This window comes from Aptenodytes forsteri, unplaced genomic scaffold (genome assembly GCF_000699145.1).
Source record: "Aptenodytes forsteri isolate BGI_AS27 unplaced genomic scaffold, ASM69914v1 Scaffold146, whole genome shotgun sequence".
Taxonomy (NCBI): domain Eukaryota; kingdom Metazoa; phylum Chordata; class Aves; order Sphenisciformes; family Spheniscidae; genus Aptenodytes; species Aptenodytes forsteri.
This window is the reverse complement of record NW_008795128.1, coordinates 7,214,437-7,242,338: the sequence shown is the minus strand read 5'-3', so window position 1 is coordinate 7,242,338 and position 27,902 is coordinate 7,214,437. Positions and strand designations below refer to the sequence as shown.

The window sequence follows — 27,902 nt, the reverse complement described above, 5'->3', positions numbered from 1 at the left end:
ACTTTCTATTTATTACCAAGTTCTAAGTAATTTAATTTTCTTGTACCTTCTATCCTCAGTTGTTGCTTTTATGAGACACTGGAAATACTATTTTTTTCCAGTTGAGAGACAGCTACGTGTTATGGGAACTGAAGCTTTAGGATTGACACAATTGAAAATACCTTTTCCTTGGAAACTGAAATGCTTGATTGGTGCTCTCTGTTTCCAAGGAATACAGATTAGAATTGCAAATACCATGGCAGGAAACAGAAAATCACCTTCATGAAGCTTGCAAAAAGTTTCCATATCTCTACTCTTCGTGATTTTGTCTAAATATACTTGGAACAAAGATTTGCGAACTGTATATATCAATCTGATCTACAGGTATTTAGATGTGTCACCATCAGATATTTATTCAATGCTGGAAAAGGTCTTGCAAAGAATCAGTTGCTTTCAGAGTTGTATGTCAAAGCTATAGGTTTATTAGAATCATCAGTAACCAATTTGAAAAAGTACTTTCTCTAAAATTATTAGTTTGGAACACTTTGACTTTACAGTTTCTGTTCTTTTTTTTGGTTCTTTCCCCCCCCCCCCCCCCCCTCTTTTCTAAATGCTTTAGTGAAGTAGTTCAAGATGAAGCAATTGTTCATGGATTCTCCAGGCCAGTGTATCCTTCTAGTTCAATCCCATATTTGAGAAATTTCATCAAAATTATTTAGTACTAATCTTACTGATTAATCCTGTCAGCTACGGTTTTTAGTATACGCTGCTATAGCCGTAGTTGTACAGTCACATTTGTAAAGCCTGCAATGGGTGTATATGCTAAAAATATAGTCAGCTCAGAAAACAATGTCGTTGCACGGATGTGCTAAGCATTTGCAAGGGCCAGTCAACAATCAACTAGTTTGTATATGCAATGTCCTTGGAACAGACTGTGTTAGTTTATTAAATTTGCCCCTGACTGTTACTGACTGACTGACTGAAGGTAGGAGCCAGCTAAAGAAAGGATGCTCACTTTTGATTTTGATACTGGGTTTTTAAAAATGAATGGAAAATGTGAAGATTAGACTTAAGATACCTCTTAAATTATCAGCTTTTAGCCTGTGAGGGAGTTGTGAATATGGTCTTCTAAGAAAATGCATATAGGCAAGACATAAACAAGAATTTTTAAAATATTGATTTTTAAACTTTATTTTCTTCCCTGCCATGTTGTTCTCACAGCTCAACTCATCTCATATGCTGCATTTCTCCACTCCAAGAATTTCAAGTCCCATCCTCCGCACCATGAGCCCTATAGCCTATCTATCCATCCACTCGGACCCTCTGAAAGAGGCTGGTTTACCAAGGAGTCAATCAGCTGAGAGCCACTCCTCTTCCTCCCGCTCAACTGGTCGTAGGCAGCTTCCTGTCATTCCCTGTGGCAACAAGTTCCCCCCTGTCATTCGCATCTCAAAAGCACAACTTCAGCAGGTGAATAAGCCTTGTCTTCATGAAAGTGACTGCACTGTAGCAGTCATCTGCAAAGTTCAAAATTTTTAGTTGCTCTGCACAGTCCGGTAGTAGGCATATGCTAGTCATACTGTTATACACAACATCCTTCAATATTTCAAAAAATATTTTGAAAGATCAGGTTAGGGAATAAGAATGGATCTTGTTCAGGAACAGAGTCAGGAATACTCTCTGAGGAAGATATATCGTCCCACTTCTCTCTTTTTTTTTTTTTTTTTTAAGGTGTTCCTGTAATCAGTACCAGATGGATTTTGAATTGGGAACACATATTAAAATTTGGACTACCTTAAATGATTTTAATGTGAGAAGAAAAGATCTAGAGATAGTCAAATTGCTACTTTGGGAATGAACAATTAATGAATTGTTCCACTGCTTGCAGTATAGAAAGCGAAGATGGGATTATCAGGGGTGATAACTAGTGGAAAATGTCACTAGAGAAAGTGGACTTTTCATAGTTTTGTATTTCCAGTTTCATTACAATATGAAAAAGATGAAGGCTTAGAATTGTAATTAAAGTTAACCATAATTTGTGTATTAGTCACAAAAATACTGAGATTTGCAAAGCAGCGTGAGCTTGCATTGACTGGTAAAGCAGTATGACATAGCATTAATGCATAAGACCGTAACATATCATCATCATTTTACCATTAATATTTCATTTGGGTTATAGTTTGTGTTGCCTTTTTATTTCCAACGTATTTTTCAGTGAAGCATGCACAGGAGTATTGATATTAAAAGTAATCCATCAACATTAGCTTCTTTCAAACTTCCATAGGATCAGTGGTGAGTGGTAACAAGGCAAACAAAGTAGCTAGTGTACTTATGTCAGTATTTTGTCTGTTAAACCAAAAAGCAGTGGTTTTTTTCCTGCAACTCCTGGCTGATTTTTATGTGAACATAAAAAAATAGTTTTGCGCTTGATGTATGGAAACGGACAAACAGTAGCTCCCAGATGTTCATTGTAGTGAACTTGATGGGATACCAAAATACCACATTCTCCATGATGACTGATGTATTGACTAGGGAAAAGGACTTAGGAGAAATTAACTCATTAAAAGTTAAGCTTCAGTATTTTTCAGGATTAGTTTGTTACCCAGGGTGCAAAATGACCTAATTTTTTTTTGCCTGTATATCTATGATTTAAATTTTCCAATCAGAATGTATTGCAGCTATAATTAGCAAACTGATAACAATACTCAAAGAAAGTAGGTTGGCACAGAGGGTCTTCTCTGGCTTCCTTAGTACCCAACAAATGAATACAGCTGCAATATTAATAGGGTCTGCAAAGTGATATACTTTCTTGTCATGTGAAAAAGAATTGGTATTGTGCCAGGTGCTGCTACTGAGTGGAGTGAGGATTATATGTAGCATTCTCAGCCTCTTCTTTTTACCTGGTAAGTCCATGACTGCTGTGTTCCCTTTCAAGCTGTGATTTTGAAAGTCCTGACTGAGAATTTAACTTCCAGGTTTTCATTTGCTATGGAAACTACAGCCACGTGGTTCTTTAGTTCATTCCAACAATGAAGGCCTTGTGTACTTTATGGCTCACTGAAGAACTGAAATACTTTTGCAAGTCCTTCTCTTTTCTACAGTGCAGTAATGTTAGGTACTTAGCAAGCCAGAAGTTCCAGCAGCATGAAAGATGAATATGCATGTTGATAACCTAAAGCTTTTCTCCAGTTAAATATTAAAAAGAATTTTAATGTCATTCTATATTATTCTGTATAAATATTTGGTACTGAATATATTTTTGTGTATTTCCTGCTGTTTGCAATTTGGTTCAGTGTTCATAACTAACAAATTGCAGAAGTCAGGGATCTGTGCTGTTGAATTTATTTTCACTTATCAAAAAATCAAAAATTATACATTTGTTCCTAAAATCAAGCAAAGGGATTTTCTTTCCTGATTGTTGATGAGTGAGGGTTCAGGAACTGTAACCCACCTTCCTCTAGTTTGACATCAGATAGAGGAGGTCATGAAATTTCTGTATATTCTCTGCTCACTAGTGCAGAGATGGTATAGGATGTAGGACTACCTTTATTTGTTTGATAAAGAGAACTCCTCTCTTGCCATATGTATATTATGGAAGAGAATTGGAGTATTTTGCTTCAACTCTCCTTAGTTATTCAACTTGCAGCATAAAAAAAGAGTCTGGCAGCATTAGAGCTGACAAAAACCAGAATGAATTCTTTGACTGTAGTTGAATCTGAAGAGTGGGGCAGAGTGCTGTTAGCATCCTTTTCCTCTATAGCATGGTCAAATTGTACAGCAAATCCTCTTGAAACATAACCTTTTTCTTTCTTTCTGTGAATTTTTCAGCCAGATAAGTTCTCTGAACTCTGTTCATTAGAGGACTGCATAGAGTGTTGTGTGAGGTCAATGGAAAAGGTGATGTGAGTGCAGCAACTACTGGCCAGGACTGTGTATGAAGAGATTGCTTAGGTAGACATTGTGCTAAATGTGTAACTGTGTCTTGACAAACAGTAAAAATCAGTGACCTCAGATTTTGATCTCTATGGTTTCTCAGCGCTAGTTCTTCAATAAGATAGAGATCACCTCTTCTAGCTATGGCAGCCATCTAGAATACTTCTGAACTGTCTGCTATAGAATAAGATTCATCCCTTAACAAAGGTGGATTCCAGTTTTGTGTGTCATTCTGGCATATTTTCATTTTTTTAATGTGCTTAATGAGATATGTACAAGACGGCTAATTTTAATTTAATGATTTTGTGGTTATTCATTGTGTTAGGAAAGGATAATCTGTGTCTCTCAGGTTAAGCAATTGGAATTAGTTAGCACTTATACATATATTTCTTCTTATGTCTTAATTTCTCAATCTACCTTACTGAAACATTTAAAAAATTATTTTGTAGTTATATAATTATATTATTAGTTACAAAATGCTCTGAAATCTTCCCACACAAGATGCTATGGAAATGCAAACCATCATATTCATATTCATATCAAAGACGAGAAATAATATACTGATCTGAGTTGAAAAATTTACCTTAATTTTTAAGCATCTCACTGGAATTCAGGGACCTATGGAAGAATAAGGTAAGACTTCTTGACATGTTCAAGGGGTATTTAGAGAAAGAATGCGTATCCCTTATAATTGTCATTTTATTTTGGATGTTTTAGGTTTATGAGCCAGGACTGCACGTAAATGTTGTAAATTTTGCCATTTTTTATGAACTAATTTTGGCAGGTTTCACTAGTCTGCAATAGCAAGAGATGACCGTTTACATTGGTTTTCACATATAACAATCTCTTTTTTAACCACAAATAAACAAACAAAACCCCAAAGATGCTCCTCTCTTGTTACAGTGTTCTTTTAAAATTATTTTTAATTTGTCAGTGGCATTAACTTGAAGTTGTCATGTGCATTAGGATTGCCTAATTCAGCTAGTTAAAACTGGTTTAGCATTGTATCTATCCATTAAAAATGTCAGGAGTGGATATATTTGTCCAAAATCCTCTTCAGAATTTCAGTTTCAAGACATGGTACATTATCAAATAGATGTGTCCTGGAAGGAAAAGAGGGAAAAGCTTTTCTCTGTTCAGCAAGTCTGGTTTTTTACTGCTGCCATGGTTAAAGTTGGCTGTAGCAAAAAGGGTTCTGATTTCAGGGTTTACAGAATTGTTATGCCCCCCTGTTCCCTATCCTGATGGAAACTATATCGAATCAGCATGAGGTTTAAGTTAGGTTTTTCCCAAGAGGCTGCTAATACCATTTACAACATTGGGTTTAATCAAGGTAGAAATTTCAAGGATTTAGTCCAGCTCACAGCTAGAGGAACTGTTTCATACACAGTAGGTTTGATTTAGTTAAGTAGAGGAAATGTGCAGGAGTTATACCATCTCATTCATGACAGGGTAACTGTTAATAACTGTTAATTTTTCAATAAATTATAACCTTTTCAGGCTATAATCAGTTTCTGTGATGTTGCAGCTTTCACTCATCATTGGTGAAAGTGTTTGATAATGCTTATGACCAGATTCAAAGGCAAGCTCAGATTCAGAATTCTTACTGTTTTCAGTTGTTATTGTTAGGTTCTTGAAAGGCAATCCACATGTGATCACTGCTACAGTGTCATTATTTTCTTCATTAGTAAGTTTCTCTGGAGTACGTAGGTTTTTCATACAAAAATACATAGGATGGGGAATATCAGGAAGCATTATTTTAGAAGAAAAAAAGAGGATGTCTGGAAGACACACATAAGCTCACGGGTTACTCCCAGTCTTTTAAGCCACTGGATTTTATATTGATAATGAAGTTTCTTGAACAATTTTCATCTACACGCTCTCTTTCTAATGCAAACAAGTAAAAAGTTCTATTTGTTGCTTTTATCCAAGTGGCAGAGGCAATTGCTTGATACATAGAAATCTAAATGCTGCCTCCAAGGCTTAGTAGGGTCTTTTGTCTGAAGGAGAGAAATTCTTCAGGCATGCTTTTTTCACATCTGCCTTTGGTGTAAAGAAGAATTAAAAATTACAGTATGTTAGGTTAGCTGTGCTTTCAGTGGAAACTTTCCAAGTTGTAAATTAAGGAATTAACAGTTGAGGACAAGCAGTCGGTATGAACCTCTAATTTTTTTCAAATAATGTGTTGCCTGTAGAGAACACATGCATTTTTAGTGACCCTGATTTAGAACCCTCTTGGCCATTCTCCTTCTGCAGGTTTCTCTATCAGAAGCAGCAGAAAAGTCATAGTGAAGGTCACAGGACAATAAATTAGCCTTGGTAATAGCATCCACATACACTGATTGTGTAGGAAAAAAAACCCCTATAAAAAGATATTAATTGTTTTTAATGTTCATGTTTTCTGGAATCCACAGTAATTTTAAGATTCCCAAAATTCATAACCACGTGGTTCATCTATTGTCTGAACCTGAAATGGTCAAATTTTTAAATTTTTTTTTTTAAATGTCAATCTTATCCTAAACATACGTGATTTAGTACATTTTTCTAGCATCATAATTTCATTAGCATAGAATGAAGAAAGATGTTTCAGGAAAGCTAAATGGTCTGTGGGATTTCCCACGGAGACCTGATCAACTCTGGTGTCAACAATTGTTTCTGTGATGACAATTCGCACAGTAATCTTCTTGAAATAAATGGGTGGTTACAATTCAGAGCATAATGCCCAAGGACTAATGATTATTTCTCATGTAGTTAAGGTATAATCGATCTAATTAATATAATAAATAGTGTATATATATATAATTGCAGATATTATCTGTAATATCATCCATAAGATAATCTTTAATTTAGATATATTTCTCTTAAAATCTTTTGTCTGCTATCATTAAAATCGCATATGATACTAGTCCAACTAGAATTACAGGGAAAAAAATTCTTTATTTGGAGTTTGTGAATTTATCAGCATCTTAGCATTTTCTCCTGGTTAGATAGATCTGTCATATGGAAGGAAGAGATAACTTTTTAAAATAGGGAAACCACTAAAATTAGGACAAGCACTAAGTGGAGGTCTAGTATTTCTAAGCTACCACTATGTAATTTTTGAAAACTGGTTGTTTCAAATTATTATTAACATTTCTAGTATTTGGCAATTCTACACTATTGCTCTACATGAACCACAGGTAGATGTGTTTACTTATTACCTAGCCACAAATGTATAGCTGCTCTGACTACTTTCAGGCAGCTTCTAAACACAGAACATGATATATGTAAAGAGCTCAGAAATTGGCTAAAGTGACACTACCTTGTTGATATATCCAATCATAATAATACCAGGCTAGCAACCAAAACAGGATCAGAATAAACTGATAGTGCCCTTGTAAGTATTTTTAAGGAGCTTAAACACCTTACTGGGAACATGTATTATACTGTAGATCACTTGAGTGCTTGGATGGAATCAGCTGTGTTGTTACTACTTCATGGAGCTGTGCTTTACATTTATCATCACTCCTCTTCACAGAAGCAAAACTATGTAACGTAACAGGCTGCCAAAAGTTTTAGGTATTTTGTTTTTAAAAGATAAGCTGGATTCTAATCGCATCTTTGTGTCTGCAAAGATTTTTTTTATTCTCTCCTTGTGTGCAGAGGAGAGAATAAATAAAAAAAACATTGTAAGAAAAGAGAAAGACCCTTAGTATAGATAAGACTCCTATCTCTAGGTCTGTCTTCTCTAAAGGATACCTGTTAAGCATGTTTATAAGCAAACTGAAAGCAGCTAGTTCTTTATGTGAATTACAACTACTGTTGGTGGTAGCGCACTGTGGGCATGAGCAAACCCATAATGCTTTCAAACAGATCCTGAAAATTTTGAGGAGAGATTTTAAGAAACTTTTAATCTGGACTTCAAGTTTGAAAATGAAATTTTACGTGTATGGTAATTTTAATCCTGCTGAAATTAGAATTTGTATTAAAATTACACTTGCATGGTTTCATCAGTTCTTCTGGTATGTTTGATTCATCCATGGAAATTCTAGTGTTCGCAGATTCTCTCCCTTGTGAGCATAACACAACTGTGGGCAACGTGCAAATATAGTGCCAATCTTATAACTGGATAGAACTGGATTTAAGTTATTACAACATACAAATGGATGGATTCACTGTCTGACTGGAGGACCAGAAGTCAGGATGCCTCAATTTTGGTTTGTTTTTTTTAATGTGCTGTTGGAGCTTTTTTTTAGAATGTTGCTGTTTGAATATGAAAGATACTTGTACCTTTACAAAAAATCAAAAATATAGTGTATATAGCAAAACTGAAGCATAAGTATAGCACAACAGTAACCTAAAATTAGACAGTAGCTCATAGGAATCAGATACAAACAGAAAAAAATGACATAGTTGAAATCTGTACATGGGTATTAAGGCAGATCTTGTGTATGAATTACCTGATACTTCATGATGACCCTTTATTGGAATTGATATATTGGAGAGGAATATTCAGAATTAATCTAAACAGTAGTAGCCAGACCCCACTGCTATTATGCATAAAAGCAGTTTTTATGTGATTGAGAGTCTCTGTGTATGTCTTTTTTTCATGACAAAGCAGGACTATTTACTTGGATTGAACTTGGGTTTAGAATAGAGCATTTCAAATGAATTTTTCAAAGAAGATACTGTTTTAGAAAAAAGTACTGGTCCTTAATAACAAGGTATAATGTGGCTTTGAAAATGAGAGTTCAGGGGTTTCCTGAGGAATTATTAGCCTGTGTTTTTATTGTTTCTGAAAATTGCAGGTATTCTCTCTGTAGGGACAGATACTAATATAGAGCTTAGCTTCAAAAAGATCATTCAAAAGTAGTAAAAATTGTTTCTAAAGTTCGAAAAGTATATACTAATGTATTTCTCACAGCTAGCTGATGAAACAAAGTGAGGTTTGCTTAAAGATGCTTACATCATTATTAGCTATGATAATAATAACTGTGAAAATATTTTAACTGCATTTTATATACCAAAAATGGTTGCACCGTTAATTAAAAAATAATGTCACTTCATACTTAATGTGTCCTCTGTTAGAGGAGGAACCTTCTAATTTGTAGTGTTTTATTTTGCTTCTTAGCTGAGTACCTAAGTATACTTGAACATAACCTCTCGTGGAGAACTAATTAACCTCCTATTGAAGATTGTTAGATGTTTTATAAAATCTAGATTTAGAAATACTGAATATATTGTGCTACTTAAAGTGTGATATGAACTCACTGGCTTTGTTACTAAAACCACAATCCTCATGGAATCAGTAGTTTCCAACTTTCCAGAGAAAAAGTCTCCAAGTGGTCAAGCTTCTTGGCAATAGTCCTTAATCTCTAGGTTTTTTGTGACTTCAGAAAATAACCATGGTAAGGTAGGAATTCAGTTTCTGTAAAGAGAGAAATAATAGCATGAGATGGGAAGGTGAAATAGGCTTCAGTTGCCATTTTTTCACATCTCTGAACTGTGTATTAAGGCAAATTCATGCTTTCTTTGTTAGAAAAAGACTGTCTCTGTGGAACTCAAGAAAAATTTTACAAGTTACAGGACATACCCTTTACGCTTTCATACAAACTGCAGTTCAGATTTCTTTGCAGAGGCATATAGTTGTGCAAGGAAATCGAAATTTAGTGACAGAAGTAAAGAAAAAATCATGAAGTAAGAGGAAGCTGGTGAACTGGAAAGATTCAGGGAGGTGGTTTGGTATTGCAGAAGTTGCAGACTCATACTAACATTGGTCATATTCCTGGTAGGTGATAGAGCTAACGATAGATGAAAAAGAAAAGCAGTGAGAAGAGAAAAGCTACATGGGGTTTGTTCTCATAGATACACAAACTTTACTAAGGTAGGAAAGAAGTTCTGAAGAGTAAACTGATTAGGTAAAGTGTCTTCAGAATGCCAAGTAATATGATAATGGCTTATTAATGTGAGAAGTTACAAATAATGACAGGATTAGCTGAACATCAAATCTGCACACCATGTTTCTAAGAGGCCTGAAGTCCTGACAGCACTTGACATGCTTGCAGAAGCAGCAGACAGCATGAGTGGAGGGAAGAAGCTATGGCTGAGAGGTCAGATGTTTACCTGCTGGTATTGTACAATAATCCATATTCACACCTTTAGATCTTTCAGACTTAGCAGCTTTGCAGACCAAAACTCAGTATTTCACTGCTGTATGCACTGCAGTTTGCTGTATATGTTCACAGAGGATTTCTTCCAAGCATATCACTTGCTATTGCAGCCTGTCAAAGGTTTAAAGGGAGGAAAGTTTGTCAGATGTCATAAAGGATGTCCAAGAGATATTTATGTTGTTGATGTTGTTTTGTTCTTTTTCCTTCTTAACATCCCTCTCACCATCTTGTAAAGTTTCTCAAAGAAAATGCAGTCAAATGTCTTGTCTCAGTCAAGTGCTAATTTGAGAAATCAGAAAGGAATTAAGAAATTATTTAGGGAAGGACAAAGGATTCAAGACTGTGATGGTAATAATTTCATTCAAATATTTTGGAGTGAAAGGAGAACCTCAAATTCATTGTTCCATATATTGTCTCAGCCATTTTCAGTAATCTGCTCTATCACATAACTTCTGTTGAAGTATGGGAATTGCGATAATCGGGTAGATAGTGTTACAAACTGGTTATCAGTTTATAACTGTTTATAACAGTTTATAACAGTTTATAACCATTTATAACAGTTTATAGCTGAGGCAGCATATTTTAAATTCTATTCCCCACATTTTTCTTCTTAGATGGTTCAGTGTTTTACAAAATTGACGTGATTAGCCATAGAATCTCATAGGATAAGATTTTAATTAGTGGCAGAAGAAAAGAAAGTATGAGGATTATTTATGATTATGATGGGGTTTTTTAATTTTACATATTAGGCCAGGTATTATTTGTTTTGTAACTAGATATGTATTGAACAATTAATAGTCCCTGAATTAGACTAAATGATAATTTAAATGGGTGTATTTTGCATGTCTCAGGATCAGCCCGCCTCAGACTCCTTGATTATGACTTCTCTGTTGCAAGGTTTCACAGACAAGAAAGCGAGAAGACTATTTATGAGATAATTAAGGCTACAGGATTATATATATATTTTTTTAAAATTGTTTTAAGGGATTCCAAACTTCCTCCAGTCTTTTTACTTATAATTCTGCATGTGAATCATGGAATCATGAAGTATTTATAGTGGCTGGCCTTGTAGAGAAGCTGATGCTTTACCCAAAGAAATCTTCTAAGGAGCCTTAGGAGGATCATCTACAAGCTTCTTCCATTTCTTCAGTAATTGGCTATTACATCCAAATTCTTCCAGATGAAAGCATTTGTATCCCTGCCTATGGCAGGGGGGTTGGAACTAGATGATCTTTAAGGTCCCTTCCAACCCAAACCATTCTATGATTCTATGATTTAACAGAGTTCCGTTCTATACAAGTTCTGTTTTCTCATACACATTCCCAGATTTTTTTAAAATTGGCCTTGCTCTTTTGTTTCTCTCTTAAAGCTGCACCTGAAGTTGTAGCGGCCCTAGCATGAAAAGCACTTCTGCATGATTACCCATTTAAATTTCTTGCACATATAGGTGAAATGTCAAGCCCAACGGGGATATAATTTAATTCTTGTGCTTTGAGAAGACTAGTAAGAGGTTTATTGACCATCTGAGAAAGCAAACTTTTGTTTGTTAGTGAACACTGTGTTCAAAAAGCCATTTCTGAAACTGTGAACTACTCAGTAGTACCGAGTCTTTGATGATACTTAGTCATCCAGTATCCTTTTCCTTCTTCCACTTGTTCAATGTTTTTCTTTCACAAATAGCTCCTGCCTGTTGTATTGTAGGTTGTTCAACAGCTTACTCTTCTATTTCTTGGGTGTAAGGGTTGAATCTGGGTTGGCCAAGATAGACCTGAAAGACTAGGAAATTCTGTCTCCAGATGTGGCAAAGGATATGAAGTCTGTTGAAAAATGTAAATAGATTTCAGATCAGAGGTGGCTTCACCTAAGAAAGAATTGACATATGAGAGAGAGGTCACAAGGAAAAGAGAGTTTCCATGTAAACATATTTGAGCAAAGGAGGATTTAAATGCAATTTCAGCCCTTCTGGAAATGTACCAAGAAGATAAACATCCTCCTAAAAGCAAATAACTAAGGTTGTCTTACCTCTGAAAATTGAGAGGACACCAGAACCATTCTATTCTAAGGGAAGCCATCCTTCTTCAGATATGTGGAAGACAACTCTGGGTTTTTTTATTCCCGTGTTATTTGAATTGGCAACCAGACTAGCTCATCAAGTGAAAAGATTGAAAAAGGAAATATTTTACCAGATTTCCTTACTTTGGAGACTCTGTCTGCAGCCCTGGTATTGAACAAGGTATTGAAACAAGCTGGAGACAGAGCTGAGTGGACAGCAAATGCCCAAGTGATCTCTCCAAAATCTGAACCTGCTATTCCAAGGACAATATTGCATTAAAATTTCCTGAACCCACCCATTTTCCCATTAGATAATTTCTAAGAGATCTGATGATTTTTGTGTGACAGGCCAAAATATGTTCCTCTGTCATATGAAAGCGAGTCCTTCAATGTATGATACCTGGAGATGTGTTGCCTTAGAGCAACTTCCTAGAGATGTATGGAAACCTATGGAATAGCTGCCCTGTTTCCTAGACCTTTTTTCTTAATTTTTTCTCCAGTTTTATCCCTTTTCCTTTCTGTGCAGAGTTCTTGCTAAATTATTTTTGTTTAACACTCAAGGTTTAGGCACTAATTGACCTAATCATGGAAAGGTGCTTTTTAAAAAAATTCTACTTCCTCTGTTCTTTCTGTAGTTGAACTGATGTGCTTGGATTCTCTCACAAGAAAGCTTTTGAAGTAAGAAAGACTTCTCTAACTCAAAAGGGAAGTAGTGTTTCTTTCAGAGGAAAGAACCCAGACTGAGAGTAAGAGGAGATGAGGAGGACTGTTTTGCCGAAACTAAGTAACTTCAGTTTGTTTCTCCATGTACCATTTTAAGTCAGCAAACATGAAGAGACTGTATTGGCCCAAACTTGAAAACAAATTATCAGGGAGACAAAAAGTAGCTTCTTGCTGCAGGTCTCAGTGGTTTTTTTTTTGTTTTGGTTTGGGTTTTGGTTTTGGTTTTTTTTTTCCTATTTCAATAAGTCTCAACTTGGGGAAGATGCTACAGACAGCTTAGGTCTACTTGGGAAAACAAGAGTTCAGTTATCTTACATTTCTGCTCTTCTCCCTTCCCCAGTGAAAGATACCACTTTCTGTAGCCTGACAGCTAATCCTACTTATAAAACTAAGAAAATCTTTCTCTCCAAATTTTATTCCAAATTTCTCAAAAAATATGATTCCACATTTTTAGGTTAAGGTCCAAAAACTGCATTAGGTAAATTAGAGAGGTTCAGAATACATTCTATAGTATAGAAATAATTTCTTTAACATAAATAATTGCCCTCTCTTTAATTCAGCTTTATGCCTGTGATTTCTGTTTCATGTTTTGTTCTAGTGAACTGTTTATAATATCAGTTGAATGTTTGTGTTTCATGGAGGTAAATGTGCACCCATAATGATGGAAATTTTATTATACAGGACTATGAAGAAAATGCAAAAAAAAGAAATCAGCAAAAATTTCAGTGAAGCTATTATACTCTCATGGGAAATCTGAGTATATCTCCTTAACTGTCAGTTCCCATTTCTTATTTTGGAGAGTTGTTCTATATTTGTAAAGTTCGAGTACACAGTATAAGTTGTTATGGGTCCTGACAGATGAGCTTGGTTTCTTACCACCCAGTAATACCAATATACTAGCTCTTGCAAAAGCCCATTAAGCTCAGCAGCATGTGTAATTTCTGCAACAAAGTCAAGTGAAATCTGTCTTGTAATGTAGCAGAATCCTGGCAACACTGGAAATAGGCTACCACTAGTTGTCTCTTCTACCATCAGTGCATCGAGAAAGTCTTTATGACCAAACCCAGACTCCAGTCGTCCACTTTCTGCTGAGTATTACAAACTCAAACTGTGTCAGATTCATGAGGCTAAAGAATACAAGGAAAAAAGGAGCTGAACTCTCTGTCCACGTAGGGGAAGATGTAAGGGTAGCCCCTTGATTTTTTACTGTTTATACATTTTACCAAATGACTCAATCCAATATGTATAAACCAGAATCTAGGACTCCTCTTCACATGAGAGTGCGTTCCTCCCTTGGCCATAGAGGTAAAACTCCTCTCGCTTTTGTGTGTGCTCTCTCACCCTCTGACCTCGTGACTCTTGCGTTTCTGTGTGTGCAGTGGCCTGACTTCAACGGGAAAGGTGAGAAGCAACTCCATTCTGATTTTGTCCATACTTGGTGGGAACTGGGGGAAGGGGGCTTTTGTCCCTCAGGTGGAGAGAGACATGAATGCAGGTTTCCCATTTCCTGGACATGTGCTCTAACAATTAAGCTGTGTACTAGAGGCAGCACTCATCATAATCAACTGTTTTTCAAAGGGACTCTGGCTCAATACTATATATAGGTTTTAGGAGTGCTTTAAGCATACCAATTGGATTAGACCCATTAGTGGATTTAGATGTGTGAATATTTAGTTTGTGGATCTCTTAATGACCTTAGGTAAGGAGATGTCCTAACCAGGTTGCTTAGTTAAAACAAGGCATAAGCTTCTATAGGGAAGGTAATAGCTACAATTTGGGTACTCAGGAAAGTTTTTCTGGACAAAAGTGTAGGTATTATGGGTATGGATGTATTTAATTAGGTAAATAAAGTTTTTTATTAATTGTTTTGTTAACAAAGTATCTAAATTCTGCCTAAACTGAAATTTAAGTCTGTTCCTGAATCTGGACCTCACTGTGTTCTTTGTCTTCTGTACTTGTCTAAAAATATTGTTGTGTACTTGTTAAAGATTTTACGTTCATATACAACTTATCTAAGAGTATTCAAACTAATGTAAAATAAATAAAAAGTCTGCCTGTTAGGCTGGATCTCATTTCCAGGAGGGTTACTTGGTAACTGCAACATTTTCCACTGAGGTTATATTTGTTTTTACCTGTTACACATTTCTGTCTTGGGATAACAGAGTATTTTTTTTTCTAATTATCTAGATGTAAATTATGAAGTTAGGTATTATTTGAACATTGTGATTCATAGGAACCATTATATAATGTATCTTGAAGACATGGAATCAAAAATGCTATTTAAAGAATGTTATCTGTATAACGTTCCTGAGTTTCTCACCTTTTCCTTCTCTAATTTTCCAATGCAGATAACAATACCCAGACCTTCAGTGGCATCCACACAGTCTGCTTCAGAGAGCTTTCATTGTGGCCACCAGCTAGAGAAAAGAGAGCAGGATGCTCAGTCTATGGAACACACCGTGGAACTTTCCTCTCCAAAGGAAAGTTTGCCAGGTTTGGTTGTGACAGAAGATGCACTTCCAGCTAGTGCCAGCAGACCAGATTTGGTACTTAATATCAGCCAAGAGGTGCTTGACAGGGAAGGACTTGTCAAAGAATGTGTCAACGTCCTGGACTGTGGCCAAAAGGACCTACCTGAACAGTGTAGTGGGATACAGGAAGAGAAAGAACTTGAAAATATTCCTGTAGAGGAGGCTGAGGAAGAAAGGCTTCCAGTGGTTTATGAGGATGCTATTGAAATGCTAAGCAAAGAACAGAATTCTTTGCCAGGAAACTCAAAATCTGCAGAGGAAGAACCTCTAATGAATACTGAAGCTGCTGAAGAATCAAAGCCAAGGCCCGTCTGTTTGGTGCCAAGTCAAGATGAGGTTCTGAAGTCAATAGCACCTAAAACATCAGAATTTTCTCCCTCCAGACTTACCAAATCACATGTTAATAGACAGGCAAGCAAAATAGCACCAATTCAGGAAAATGGTTTTCATTCTGATAAGGAAGAAGTCCGTATCCAAGACTTGAAATGCCACCAAGTGGCCCTTACTACTTTTTTGCACCAGGAGGACAAAAAAGAGAAAAATGCTCCCAGAAATGGAGAGTTATTCCACTGCATTTCAGAAAATGAGAATTCTCATCGATCTAAGAAGGACTTAGTTAAATCTCCTTTTGTATTCCGGCAGAGCCGAATCCCAGTTTTAGCACAAGAGATAGACTCAACGTCAGAGTCCTCTTCTCCTGTTTCAGCAAAGGAAAAGCTTCTTCTAAAAAAGGCCCATCAGACAGACTTGGTCAGACTACTTATGGAAAAGAGACAATTCAAATCTTTCCTTGGTGACCTCTCAAGTGCCTCTGATAAGTCACTGGAGGAAAAAATGGCTGGCACTCCAGTACCGTTCTCTGAGGATGATGTCTTATCCTCATTTTCTAGATTAACACTGGACTCTCATTTCAGCAAGCAGACGGAAGATAGCGCTTTATCTCCAAGCAGCCCTCAGTCCAGAAAAAGCAAAATTCCAAGGCCAGTGTCCTGGGCAACCACTGATCAAGTCACCAGTTCAAGTTCAGCTCAGTTCTTTCCTCGGCCACCACCAGGAAAACCGCCCACTAGACCTGGGGTAGAAGCTAGGTAATGCAGAGAAAATAGAAACAGGTTTTCAGGTTGCAAATGGATTTGAGCTAGACTGCAGTTACTATGCAGTATGTAATCCTGTAGAAGTTCCACCCTTTAACTATTTTTTTTAAAATGCTGGGCTTCAATTTTCTGAGAACTCTTACATTGTTGGAGACTGAATGAGGACAGGCTGTTACACAAGAATGAGCCTGCTTCACCGTTAAACCTTGTACATCAATAGATGTGTATTCATTATTTTGAAACCTCTCTATAACTAAATCTTTATACTTTTTTTTTAAAGTGGGGTCACTTTTCTGGAACTGTTGATTATTCACAAACCCAGAGAAATCAATAGGATCTGTCATATCCAGCCCCTTTGAAAATTAAACTGTTCTTATTGTAGCCATTTTAAGTATTCGGATTTGGAGATTCCAGCTCTTGAATCTCCTTGTATTGAGTAGTAGCTCTTGTATTGAGTTAGTTAGCTATGCTCAGATCATGGCTAAGTAAAAACAACTAATTAAAGGAGGGCAGAGTGAATTCTAGAAGGCCCCCTTTGCCAATTCTGTATACAGACAACCACGATCTAGTTTCTTCAGTGCCTACATTACCAGGATAAGGAGAATTTTGATACAGTAGCGCGAAATCCTCTGAAGGAAGTTGTGGTGTGCCTTTTCATCCCTTAAAATTGTGTATAGGAGTGTACTGATGGTGTGCAGGAATGGATGTACCCCTCTGGAACGGAGGCGATAAGCACTGTTCTTCAGTGTACTTCTTCCAGCACCACCAGGAAATTTCAGTTCTCCTGTAAACACTTAGGCTGTTTATGTGAGTGAGTTTATGCAAATATAAATACTGTGTTGATCTGAACAACACAGAGACCAAAGTCTAGATCCAAACACCTCTACCTTATATGAAAGTTTAGCTCCAGATGTCTGTTCTGCAATGTTAGTTCATCTCTAGTTTCCAGTGGTACTGTGTTTCTATATGAAATTTAGTGAATAGATGGGAACAGAAATAATCTTTCTTCATTTCTTCTTAAGGTTACGCAGATACAGAGTCCTAGGGAGTAGCAGCTCGGACTCAGATCTTATCTCTCATCTGGCTCAAATCCTACAGAATGGATCTCAAAGACCAAGGAGTTCTACCCAGTGTAAGAGTCCAGGATCTCCACATAGTCCAAAAACACCACCCAAAAGCCCTGTCATCCCCCGACGCAGTCCCAGTGCCTCCCCTAGGAGCTCTTCTTTACCCCGTACTGCCAGTTCTTCTCCGTCCCGGGCTGGGAGACCCCATCATGATCAGAGGAGTTCATCCCCACATCTTGGGAGGAGTAAATCACCTCCTAGCCATTCAGGCTCCTCATCTTCTAGGAGATCCTGCCAACAAGAGCACTGCTGCAACAAACCAAGCAAGAATGGTCTGAAAGGATCTGGCAGTTCCTTCCACCATTCCCCAAACACTAAGACTCCCACAGGAAAGAGCAAATCAACCACTAAGCTTAGCAGATAGGAACTGGGCCTTGACAGGTATAAAGCCTCCTCCTAAATCTGATGCATGTTGTGTCTGTGTACTGTGTATTTAAAAAAATAATCAAGAAAAGTATATTAAAAAAAACCTGTGTTGAATCTGCGCTTTTTAAAGAAAGTAAGCATCATAAACTATTCATGAGAAAGCATACTGTGTAAATAAGTGGCATTGCCTAAGAGCAGGCAGCAAGCAGATCTGCAAGAGGGGAAGTAGAGGCCAGGATAAGAATGACTAGGTAGTCAAAGAGGTGCAATGTATTTAAAGTAAAAAAAAATCTCTGAGTGTTTTAAAAGGGTATTTATTTCTATGTTTTTAGTTTACCTAGCTAGAAGATTTGGCCTAATTGTTTAAGGCCTTACATACTCAAGGGGTGTGTAAGAAAACCTGAAAAGTTTATTCCCAAAATGACGTCACCTCTTGGACATAAGTACGGCTTAAGCATGTCTCTGCAGTTTTAAAAAAGCACACAATTTAGAAGGTGATGGTATTTCTACCTTAAGTCTCTTCCAGTTTAAGCTGCACACATCTCTGAGTCACTCAGTGCTCATCTTGTCCACTATCTACCATGGCACAGATTTTTTACCTAAGGAAGTATCATATACCTTGCCCCTTCTTGACACTGATGACATTTTAAAAATTAATATTAACATTTGCCAAGATGTTTTTATAGCTATATTCTTTAGAAGTTTGTTTAGTACTAATTAGGCTCCAAGAAGCTAATTCTCAGTTCTATATCATACACTTCTTTGGGAGTCATAGTGGGGTTCTTCAAACTGCGTTCAGTAGAATCTGGAAAAGCATTCCCGTCTAGGAAATGAGAAAGGAGGAGATGTCTGCACTTCACTGAACGTTGCAGATTTACAATAAATTGCAATGTATGTTAGAAAACAAGTTAGAAAACAGAAGTACCGTTTTTCCCTTAACTCAACTGCAAAAGGAACACTTGTTATTGCTGGCTTTTGTTTTTCCATTAGTTTATGGATCACTTAAACCACGGATCTTACTGTGCAGAGATGATTACCAACCAAGATTTGCTTTTTGGACATGTGTTTTATAAAAACATGAAAGATGAAACAGAGATGAGGAGATTGCTTTGTGAACTTGGTAGGTTATAGGTGACAGAAATACACTTAACAGCCTTACAAAATCTGGGTACGAATATTGGTCATCAAAGCAAAATATACAGAAAGCAATCTGAGATATTTTTTGTGTTGGATTCTTGTCATTCTTTTGCCCAAATGGTTTTTTGATAGCCAAGCTTTGTTGTCTGTCAGTAAAGTCCATGGTGTCTAATTCCTCCAACTTTGTTTGGTAGTTACTTAATATCTCGTGCTCTACAGGATCTCTGTAGGGAACATAACGGTACAGCACCTTTTGCTATATTCAGAAGAGAATAGTGGGTCAGCATAGTAACACACAAGAACGCAAGCCTGAGAAAGATGCAGCCAGCTCTCCCTAATTATTCCTGTTTTGGGGACACTGGATGCATAGGAGACTTGTCAGTCACTGATCTGCTTGCTGTAGTCATATGCCTCTCCAGCCAGCATCTGTGCTTTTTTATTTAACCTCTGCCAAATGAATACCTTTGGATTAAAAAGGGAATATTTTGTCTCTGAGCTAACACATTCTAATGCTGCATTAAAGCTGCCCTGGAGCTGCACTGAGTTTCACTTGCTTTGTCAGACTATGTTGATTTTTTTTCTTTTCCTTTTCTTACTATGAATATGTATATTGTTTCCCATACGTAATGTAGCACAGTGTGGAACCTTAATTTCATTCAGGTTTCAAGCACTACAGATGAATGCAATAGGTAGGGTATACCTGCTTTTTCTGAAGAAACATTGGAAAGTCCTATTCCTTTGTATTATATTGTATAATAGGTGCTATACCAATAATTGCATGTCCTCATGGTAAATTATATAATATAAATATTTATATATACATATATGTATATGCTTATATAAACTCATTGTTTCTCATTTTTCATTTGTAATTTATGGACCACAAATAATACAGTTCCCTTTCTGTTAGTTCCTGAATACTTTTGGCATTGCATCTTCTATTTCCCCTCCAAAATTTCTGGAATGCACAAATTCTAATAGCCTTTATACCTTGGTACAAGATTGAAGGACTGCTGATTTCTCAACCAGCCAATGTTTTGTCTTGCAGCTTGCTTTTTTTCTTTATAATTTTGTGTGTGCGTTTGCATATGGAACAAGAACAGAGACACAAAGGTATTTTTATTTTTTATTACAAATAAGGCTTATGGTTACTCTTTTTTATTTCATATGTGAGTTCTTAATTATTATGAATGCTCGTCATATAGGAGCAGTGACAGTCAATGAACACCTAACAGATGAATGTGACAACAACAAATTCCATCTTTTCCTTCCTGTTTTCCTCATGTTTTCTTACAGTATACCATAAAGAGAATTTGGTCCCATTGTGCTATTTTTGCCCTGGGCACTGCTGGAATTATCTGTTAAGGTAGTGTGGCAGCCTATGATTATTTTTCCTCCCCTCTCCCTTATTTCTGAAAAGCATTTATTATGGTCTTGTAAGCTTATTCCTACCTTAGCAAGGTCAGTTTTAATAGGTACCAACTTTATGCATCCTTGCCTGAAATGCTGAAGTTGAGGTGTTTATATTTTCTCTCCAGTGTAGCAGGATCCAGAAACAGGTAATTGCTTTACAGGTCAGAAAGAATGTAACACCTAAGGATTTTTCATGCTATCTTCAAAGTACAGACTCATCCATTGTTACACATTACTATGTAAAATAAATCAATGCTGTAGAAATTCACTTGTACTTGAACTACTTGCCAATGTAAAAATAGTAAACTATGCCAAAACGGGGAAAGGGGTATCAATCCTGATTGACGACCCAGGCTTCTTTCAGTGCAGAAAAAGGTAAAAGCACTGTATATCCACAGTTGCTTTTGGCTGTGGATTCAACAGGATCTAGCAAGAAAATTGTGAAGATATTAATGGAGGAGTGATTGTGAATAACTTATCTTGAACTACCCGCTCTTCTGGAGGGTTTTTTTCGCTTGATACCCTCCCCCCAAAAGTTTACAGAATTGCTTACTATAGTCTAATGTAGCAGTCAGTTAATGTAGTTAGGTAATGGTCAGCTGATCAACTCATACATAAATATTAGCTTAATATTTCTAGAGGGCCTGTATAATCATCAAGAACTCTGTAAGCTTCAATATTTGAATATGCAACTGACTGCATAAAAACACCAATGTACGTGTGTGGCCCTTGTGCAGAGTGTAATGAATGGTTTACAGAGGGTTATCTGCAACAAATTTTCAGGGACGGGGAAGATTTTTCTCCATTGTACAAAACAGTTACAGTTACTCTGCATAGCACGCAGCAGCTTATACAGGGATTTTAGCTGGGAAACAACGTAATTCAAGGAGCTGTTTCTTTGTCCTCTTCAAGCCTCCATTTCTTTGGAGGGCAGTGCAATGGAGCCATGACATGTAGCAGATGCAGATGCTGCACACACATTTCCTTTTTATGGTGTTTCCTGTGTTGTGGCCAGCACTTTGAAGCATTTTTTAGAGAAATTGAGGCATGAAGCCTTTAAACTAAAATAGAACTTGAAAAGACTGAACATTTCACACAGACTTTTGTGCTGCAATATTGCATGGTATAATGAATCTAAGTTGCAACCTCAAATCTATATTAATATTAATAAACCTCATTATTAATTACAAATGCCAATTACTACTTAAGTAAAACTCTGTTAAAAGTAATAGAAGGTGTGATACAGTAGAGCAACGCTGGCAAGTTGTATGATGCTAGGCACCTATCTACTGCTTGAGCAGGATCGGTAAGCATAGAACATTTCACTGTTCAAAAGCAGGAGCAATACGAGGTCTTAACTACTAGTTACATACAATTATTCAGGAGGCAAACCCCTGGGGAGTGACACGGGGCATTCATTATAGCCACCAGCCACATCCTGTCTTGGGAAATCTGGACATATTCTTGCCTTGAAGTCTGCATGTTTGAGATCAAGCTTTCTCACATACCTCACTAAACAGTCTTGATGTAAAGGGGAGGATCTGGTCCTATATATTTAAAAATAGCTTGAAATATTTTTCGTCTGAAAAAGACTTGCAAGAGCTCTATCATTTAGAATTTGTAGTATTACAGTATTAACTATAGCTGGGAAAACACAATTTTGATTTTATATATAAAAATACACATTTGTACATAAGTGTATCTATATGTACACTTATGTAGATACTGTATATTATATAGAAACATATACATACATATGTGTGTATATACATATAGATAGGAACAGTCTCAGCTATTGCATCCTGTTTACTGGAATTCATTTGCCAGAGTGAGCCGAGGCCTGTTTTGCTTTGATTTGCTCTGATCTCCTCTTTATCTACCGTAATTTTGCTATGCCCTAATTCTGATTCTGTGTCTCTTCCATATTACAAGGCCTGATCCCATAGTCCTACTTGGGCAAAACTCCCATAAGTCCTTCTTACTCCGGTAACATTTAGGCAATGGTTGACTGTAATGCTTCTAAAAAAATACTTTCTTTTTCTCTTCAATAAGAATGTAGACAAAGCCAGACTTACAAAGTACAGACCCTTTCCTGTAAACAGAATTTTTCCATAATGAATTGAACATTTTTGTGGAACACTAAGAGGCATAAATTCTGGTAAGAAGAAAGTGATTATTCCAATTTCTTAAAAGGGTCTAATGGCAAACTAGGGATATGTGCCTCCAATTTATATATACATGTTAAATGAGAGAGGAATCTTCTCAAGAGGAATAGGAGAATAAAAATGTTAAATGAGAGAGGAATCTTCTCAAGATGAATAGGAGAGCTCAAAGTCAAACTGGTTTCTCGTTATAGGCCTATAATATATTGATCTTAATGTTTTCATGCAGGACTGATCCTGTGAGGTGACGAGAGCCGTGCCTGTCTTGTCAATTCCAGTGAGCAAGGGGCTGCCTAGGTGTCTTAGGTTAACGCCATGTCATTGGTTGCAATTACTGCAATTTTCAGTAACTGGTAATGCTGGTAAAAGGAAGCGAGGTTCAGTGTTTTGACTACATGCAGTACATAGGCATAGGTCATACATTTCTTAGCTAATACCTGCAAATCACATAAACACGCATCTCACACAAGAATACCTCAGCTGTCTGCTTGAAGCCAGTCTTCCTTTTCCCTACATACAACATTAGTAAAAGAGAAATGTTATAAAAGTCAGCCTGGATTGTGTAATAATTGTCTGGAATTATCTTAAGATACTGTCAAATGCCAAAAAGTTTTATCACGTATTTTCCTGTGGTTTAAATAATCAGGCTTTTAAATATTAACCTTTGAGGCTTTTTTTTTTTGAGGAAAAATGCATAGGAGTGTATTGTTTTGAAGTCTAATGTATTAACTTGGCAATTGCTCTGGCCATCCAGGTTTGAACATGTAGGCTGATTTTACTCTCCATTGTTGGTAACACATTCTCTCTTAACAGTAACAGCAACAAACCCAAATGTTAGCATATGTCATTTACGTATTTTGCTTCTGTTTCTCCTCTACATGAAGAGCTTGGATCCTTGGTATTCCTGCTGTTCTTGTGCAGGTAAATTTTTCATTAAAATCAGTATAGGGTCTTGTTTTGTTGACACCCCCCCCGGTTTTTGGGGGTAGAAACAAACAAACCCAAATGTTAGCATATGTCATTTACGTATTTTGCTTCTGTTTCTTACATGAAGAAAGAGCTTGGATCCTTGGTATTCCTGCTGTTCTTGTGCAGGTAAAACTTTCATTAAAATCAGTATAGGGTCTTGTTTTGTTGACACCCCCCCCCGTTTAGGGACTGAAGGAATAAACTCACTCTATAAATATCATATTTACAGTTGCTGTATTTTAAATTGGGAAATGCTTATTTTTTATTACTTTTATGACATGACATGCATTTTAATCTCTACTTTTCTGTAAGAATTACTGCTGAGAGCCAGCTTTGGCCAAGAGTACAAAGTGGTTTCTTCTAAAACAATACCACAAGTGGGCTACTCATACGAGGTCCTGATCATCCACAACTGTCTGTGGGAATTCAGCTGGAATTAATTTGAGTTACAGACGTTTGTTTCCTTTTGATGTCACTTGATTTTTGACCTAACTTTTATATAAAGGACCTATAATAACAGCAGACCAGCTTGCTCCAAAAGATACAGTATAATTAGTTTGGTCTGCCTTGGTTCAAATCCTTTTAAACCCATATCTGCTGTGTGGCAGGCAAGGTCATAAAGGTTTGACACAAAGTGAGATGGGATTTTTTTGGCTATTTTACATCTTTTTCCTCTGACTGGAGATCTGGATTGGTTGCCTAGCAGCCTTCTCTGCATCCTCTTTACTTTCCTCGGCTAGAAAGCAAGACTTGAAATTCTTCCCCAACTTCTAACTTTCTTTCTATAGAGTCAGCCCAGAGGCAAGTTGCAGTGCTTGTGCTAACAGATGTCAATTTTCAAATGCTTTCCTATGAATATCCAAACTAGTAAATTAAGGAAATCACCAGCAATGCCTTCAGACAAGTACTGACTTTTTGAAGCTGCCAACCAATGGCTGCTAATCTAAAATCTCTGGGCAATACCACAAAGAATGAAATCTGTGTATTAATTGTAAAAATACAATGTTGTCACCCCATAAGAAATTAAGTACTCAATAGTCAAATCTGCATCATGATTAAGTTAAGTGGAAAGTAGTTCCAAGATTGTTTGTTACCGTTGAGGAAGACAAGTGTTTGAGTCCTTCAAATTCTCTTGCTCAGTAATTGCAGTTCCTTTCCCCTCCTTGGAAATCTTCTAAGCCACTCTTTTCCTTTTAAGTTTGCTCAGGCACCCAAGAACATAAAGAGTTAATGCCCTTGTAATGGTCATTTGTACATAAAGTTGTAATTATTTATTTTCTCATTTGTACCATATCAAGGCTTTGTACAATGTTTTAAGTTTTGTTTCCAAATTATTTTGTATTTTATTTTTATAAACTGGTTCTAAATAAAATATTCATTCAGCATGCAAAACTTCAATTCTTGATTGTGTTTGTATAATGATTTAATTATTTATAAAGCTTCAGTTGAATTTTTTTCAATGTGTTTTATATTGCAACCCTGTACTCCAAATGGAGAAAGTGCTTTGACAGTGATTTTTTTTTTTTCTTCCTGTTACAAGAAAGCAAAAAGCAAGTGTCTGTTGGTACTGCTGCAACGTGAGTCAGATGATCATATTGCAAGTCGGAATGATTGGATCAATGGCAGTTTTACTGATTTAGTAGGTTCGTGTGTTGTGTATTAATAAGAATAGAAAAACTCAGCTGGCCTCCTCAGAAACCTCCCTTTCTATTTGCTCTTGCTATTATCCATACTGTCTGTATTCAGTCAAACAATAAATGATTGCCACAGCCAGATCAGATCAATTTTAGTAACAATATGGTGGATTCCAGCTTTGTCGTTCTGAAAAAGCCAGCTACTTCTTTTTTTTTTCCTTTTTTTTTCTTTTTTTTTTTCTTTTTTTGTTTCCTTTCAAAATTGTAATTTCTTACTTAGTCAGAGGCCACCGTAATTCATTTCTTTGGAGATGATCAGCTGTCTGGATGTAGTCACCGAGCTTTTACAACCTCTTGAGGAGACCCGTTTCACCCTCTGTACAATAGACTTAAGTGGCAGATAGCAGAGAAATGAATGAACGGGAGTTGTTACTCACTCTGAGCAGTTTGTGCTACGTGGAAATGCCGTGTTAAACTACCAGTTGCTCTACTTTCTCCAAGATCCTTTCATTTCTCTTTCTAGTAAAACTAGGTAAAAGTAGACTATCGTATCATCACAATTTGTATTTGTAGTTTATGTGCCTGCATGTCTTAGTCCTTGTATGCTGTGGAAAATACTGCCCGCTCTTTGCGCAGCAGAACAAGGTTTTTAGGGAAGTCCAGAAGAATTGGAGAAAATTCCCTGGATCTCTTTCTTGGCATTATCACTGTTATGCCTTGTATGTAAGGCAAATTAAAAGCCAGCTCTGCCCCTGTTCAAATCATTGGCAGTATTTTCATTAAGCTTCGTGACCAGGTCATTAGCTCTTGTCATTTATATAAATAGCTCAAATTGCTTCACATGACAGGAAACAAATTGGGAATTCATTTACTCAGTAACATTCCAAGAAAATTATGTTTCATCTTCTGTTAAGAGCAGACAGAAATTTAATGGCATGCTTCTGGACGGTGTGTGCTTTTGGTGCTCCCAACAGAACTATTGTTTGAATGCAGAAAGGGCACATAATAGCAAGCCAGCTGTGTTAATTTGAAGATGAAAATAACAAATTTGCACACTCTGTACTGGAGACAGGTAGCTCGGTATCTTTCCTTGTTTAAAATATATGTAAATTTGGATCATACCAGAAATGGAAGAGTGGTTTTGATCTGGCTCCAGTATACATTAGTGGTACAACTGACAGACTGTGTGAAAGAAGCAAGATTGGAACAAAGACACTGTGGCAGATCAATGTTGAGGTCTAGTAGTTGTCTGACCGCCAAAGTGTCTTTTAGCATTGCCTGGCTTGTCGTCTTCATTCATACAGCAGATCCCGTCTGCCCACTCTGCTCTTAAGATCTTGCTGCACTTCTCTGCACTTGGACTGCAGCTTCCTCTCATTTAAAATCATACTTGAACATGAGAAAGCTATGTAGTGCACACAAGCCAGTTCTCCCTAGAAATGCTGTAGTAAGTGAAATTCAAGAATTAACAATTGGAGAAAGAATTGAAATGTTGAAAGAGTGTTGGGCAGTTAAGAACTGACTGTTGCAACCTGGAACAGCTCAAACCGCTGCCCAGAAGGACCAGGTAAACTTTAGATCACATTTTGCTAATCTACCTGGAATGTCACGGTAGCACTAATTGGCTTCTTTGTCCACGAGAACAAAATACAAATGAGGGGTACCTTCTTCAGTTACAGAAAACACTGCTCAAAAGCCCATCTGTACTAAAGGAGAAGAAATATAAATGCTTCCAGCAGGTTAGTTTGGAAAGCTTTTAACATAGACTCAAAAATCAGATTTAGAAGGATTAGTTCTTTCCCATTTTTAAAACCAGCAATTTAGAAATAAGATAGCAATACCCGTCACCCATACCATCTCCTTTTGTAAGGTAAACGTGAAAATGAGAACCTCCTCCTCTTCAAGGCATTCCTCCCAATTAACAATGTGCCATACCTGCGTATATTTTAATTTTGTGAGATATTTGCATATTTTCCTCCATCTATGATACCGAAGGGAAACACTTGCTAACAATGTGACTACCCTGTGTTCTCATTTTATTAGGCAGCAGCTGCTGGTTTTTGAGGCATATGTGTGTGTGATCAGTACACCATGATGGTATACGGGCAGAAGTAAAAGTACTTAAAAGTACATTTTCTTATGGTATAGTGCTCTGTCAAAGCTGACTGCAAAAATGACATATCTTACCCTATGATTACAAGTTCTTATGCTGCTAGGAGAGGGACAATTGGGTTGCCATTCTCTGTGTCATATGTATTTGCTAAATAATTCTTGTGGCAGGAATGCTTGTGCAAAGTGACTGGAAAACTAGAGGCAGATAGTGGCTGCTATAGGCCAAATTTATCTGTAGAACTTTAATATTGGTGATAAATGCTTACGAGGAGGACCAGCATGATTTTTCAGGTCATCAGATAAAATGGCAGATGAGAGGGGTTTTGTTTCGCCTCCAGTATGGACACTGGATGTATGAACGCAGCACCTCTGCTAATTTTAACTTGTGCAAAGTAGAGTGACTCTAATACATAAGCCTTAAACATACCAGCCTTAAACACATCTTAAGAATAGTGCCAGTGACAATAGTTTCCTCCTATCTGAATGTGAAAAGGAGATCTATCTTTTTCACATTAGGATAA

General features: G+C 36.8%; 1 protein-coding gene across 1 annotated transcript in view; it reads left to right on the top strand.

The window, feature by feature from the left end:
- Window positions 1-19,688, top strand: part of TTBK2 (tau tubulin kinase 2) — a 72,798-nt gene extending 53,110 nt beyond the window's left edge. The window contains exons 13-15 of the mRNA XM_019471620.1: window positions 1,201-1,449; window positions 15,185-16,455; window positions 17,484-19,688. Coding sequence (XP_019327165.1) covers window positions 1,201-1,449; window positions 15,185-16,455; window positions 17,484-17,952 — 1,989 coding nt within the window. The 3' untranslated portion in view covers window positions 17,953-19,688. The remainder of the gene's footprint in view (window positions 1-1,200; window positions 1,450-15,184; window positions 16,456-17,483) is intronic.
- The last annotated feature ends 8,214 nt before the right edge of the window (window positions 19,689-27,902 follow it).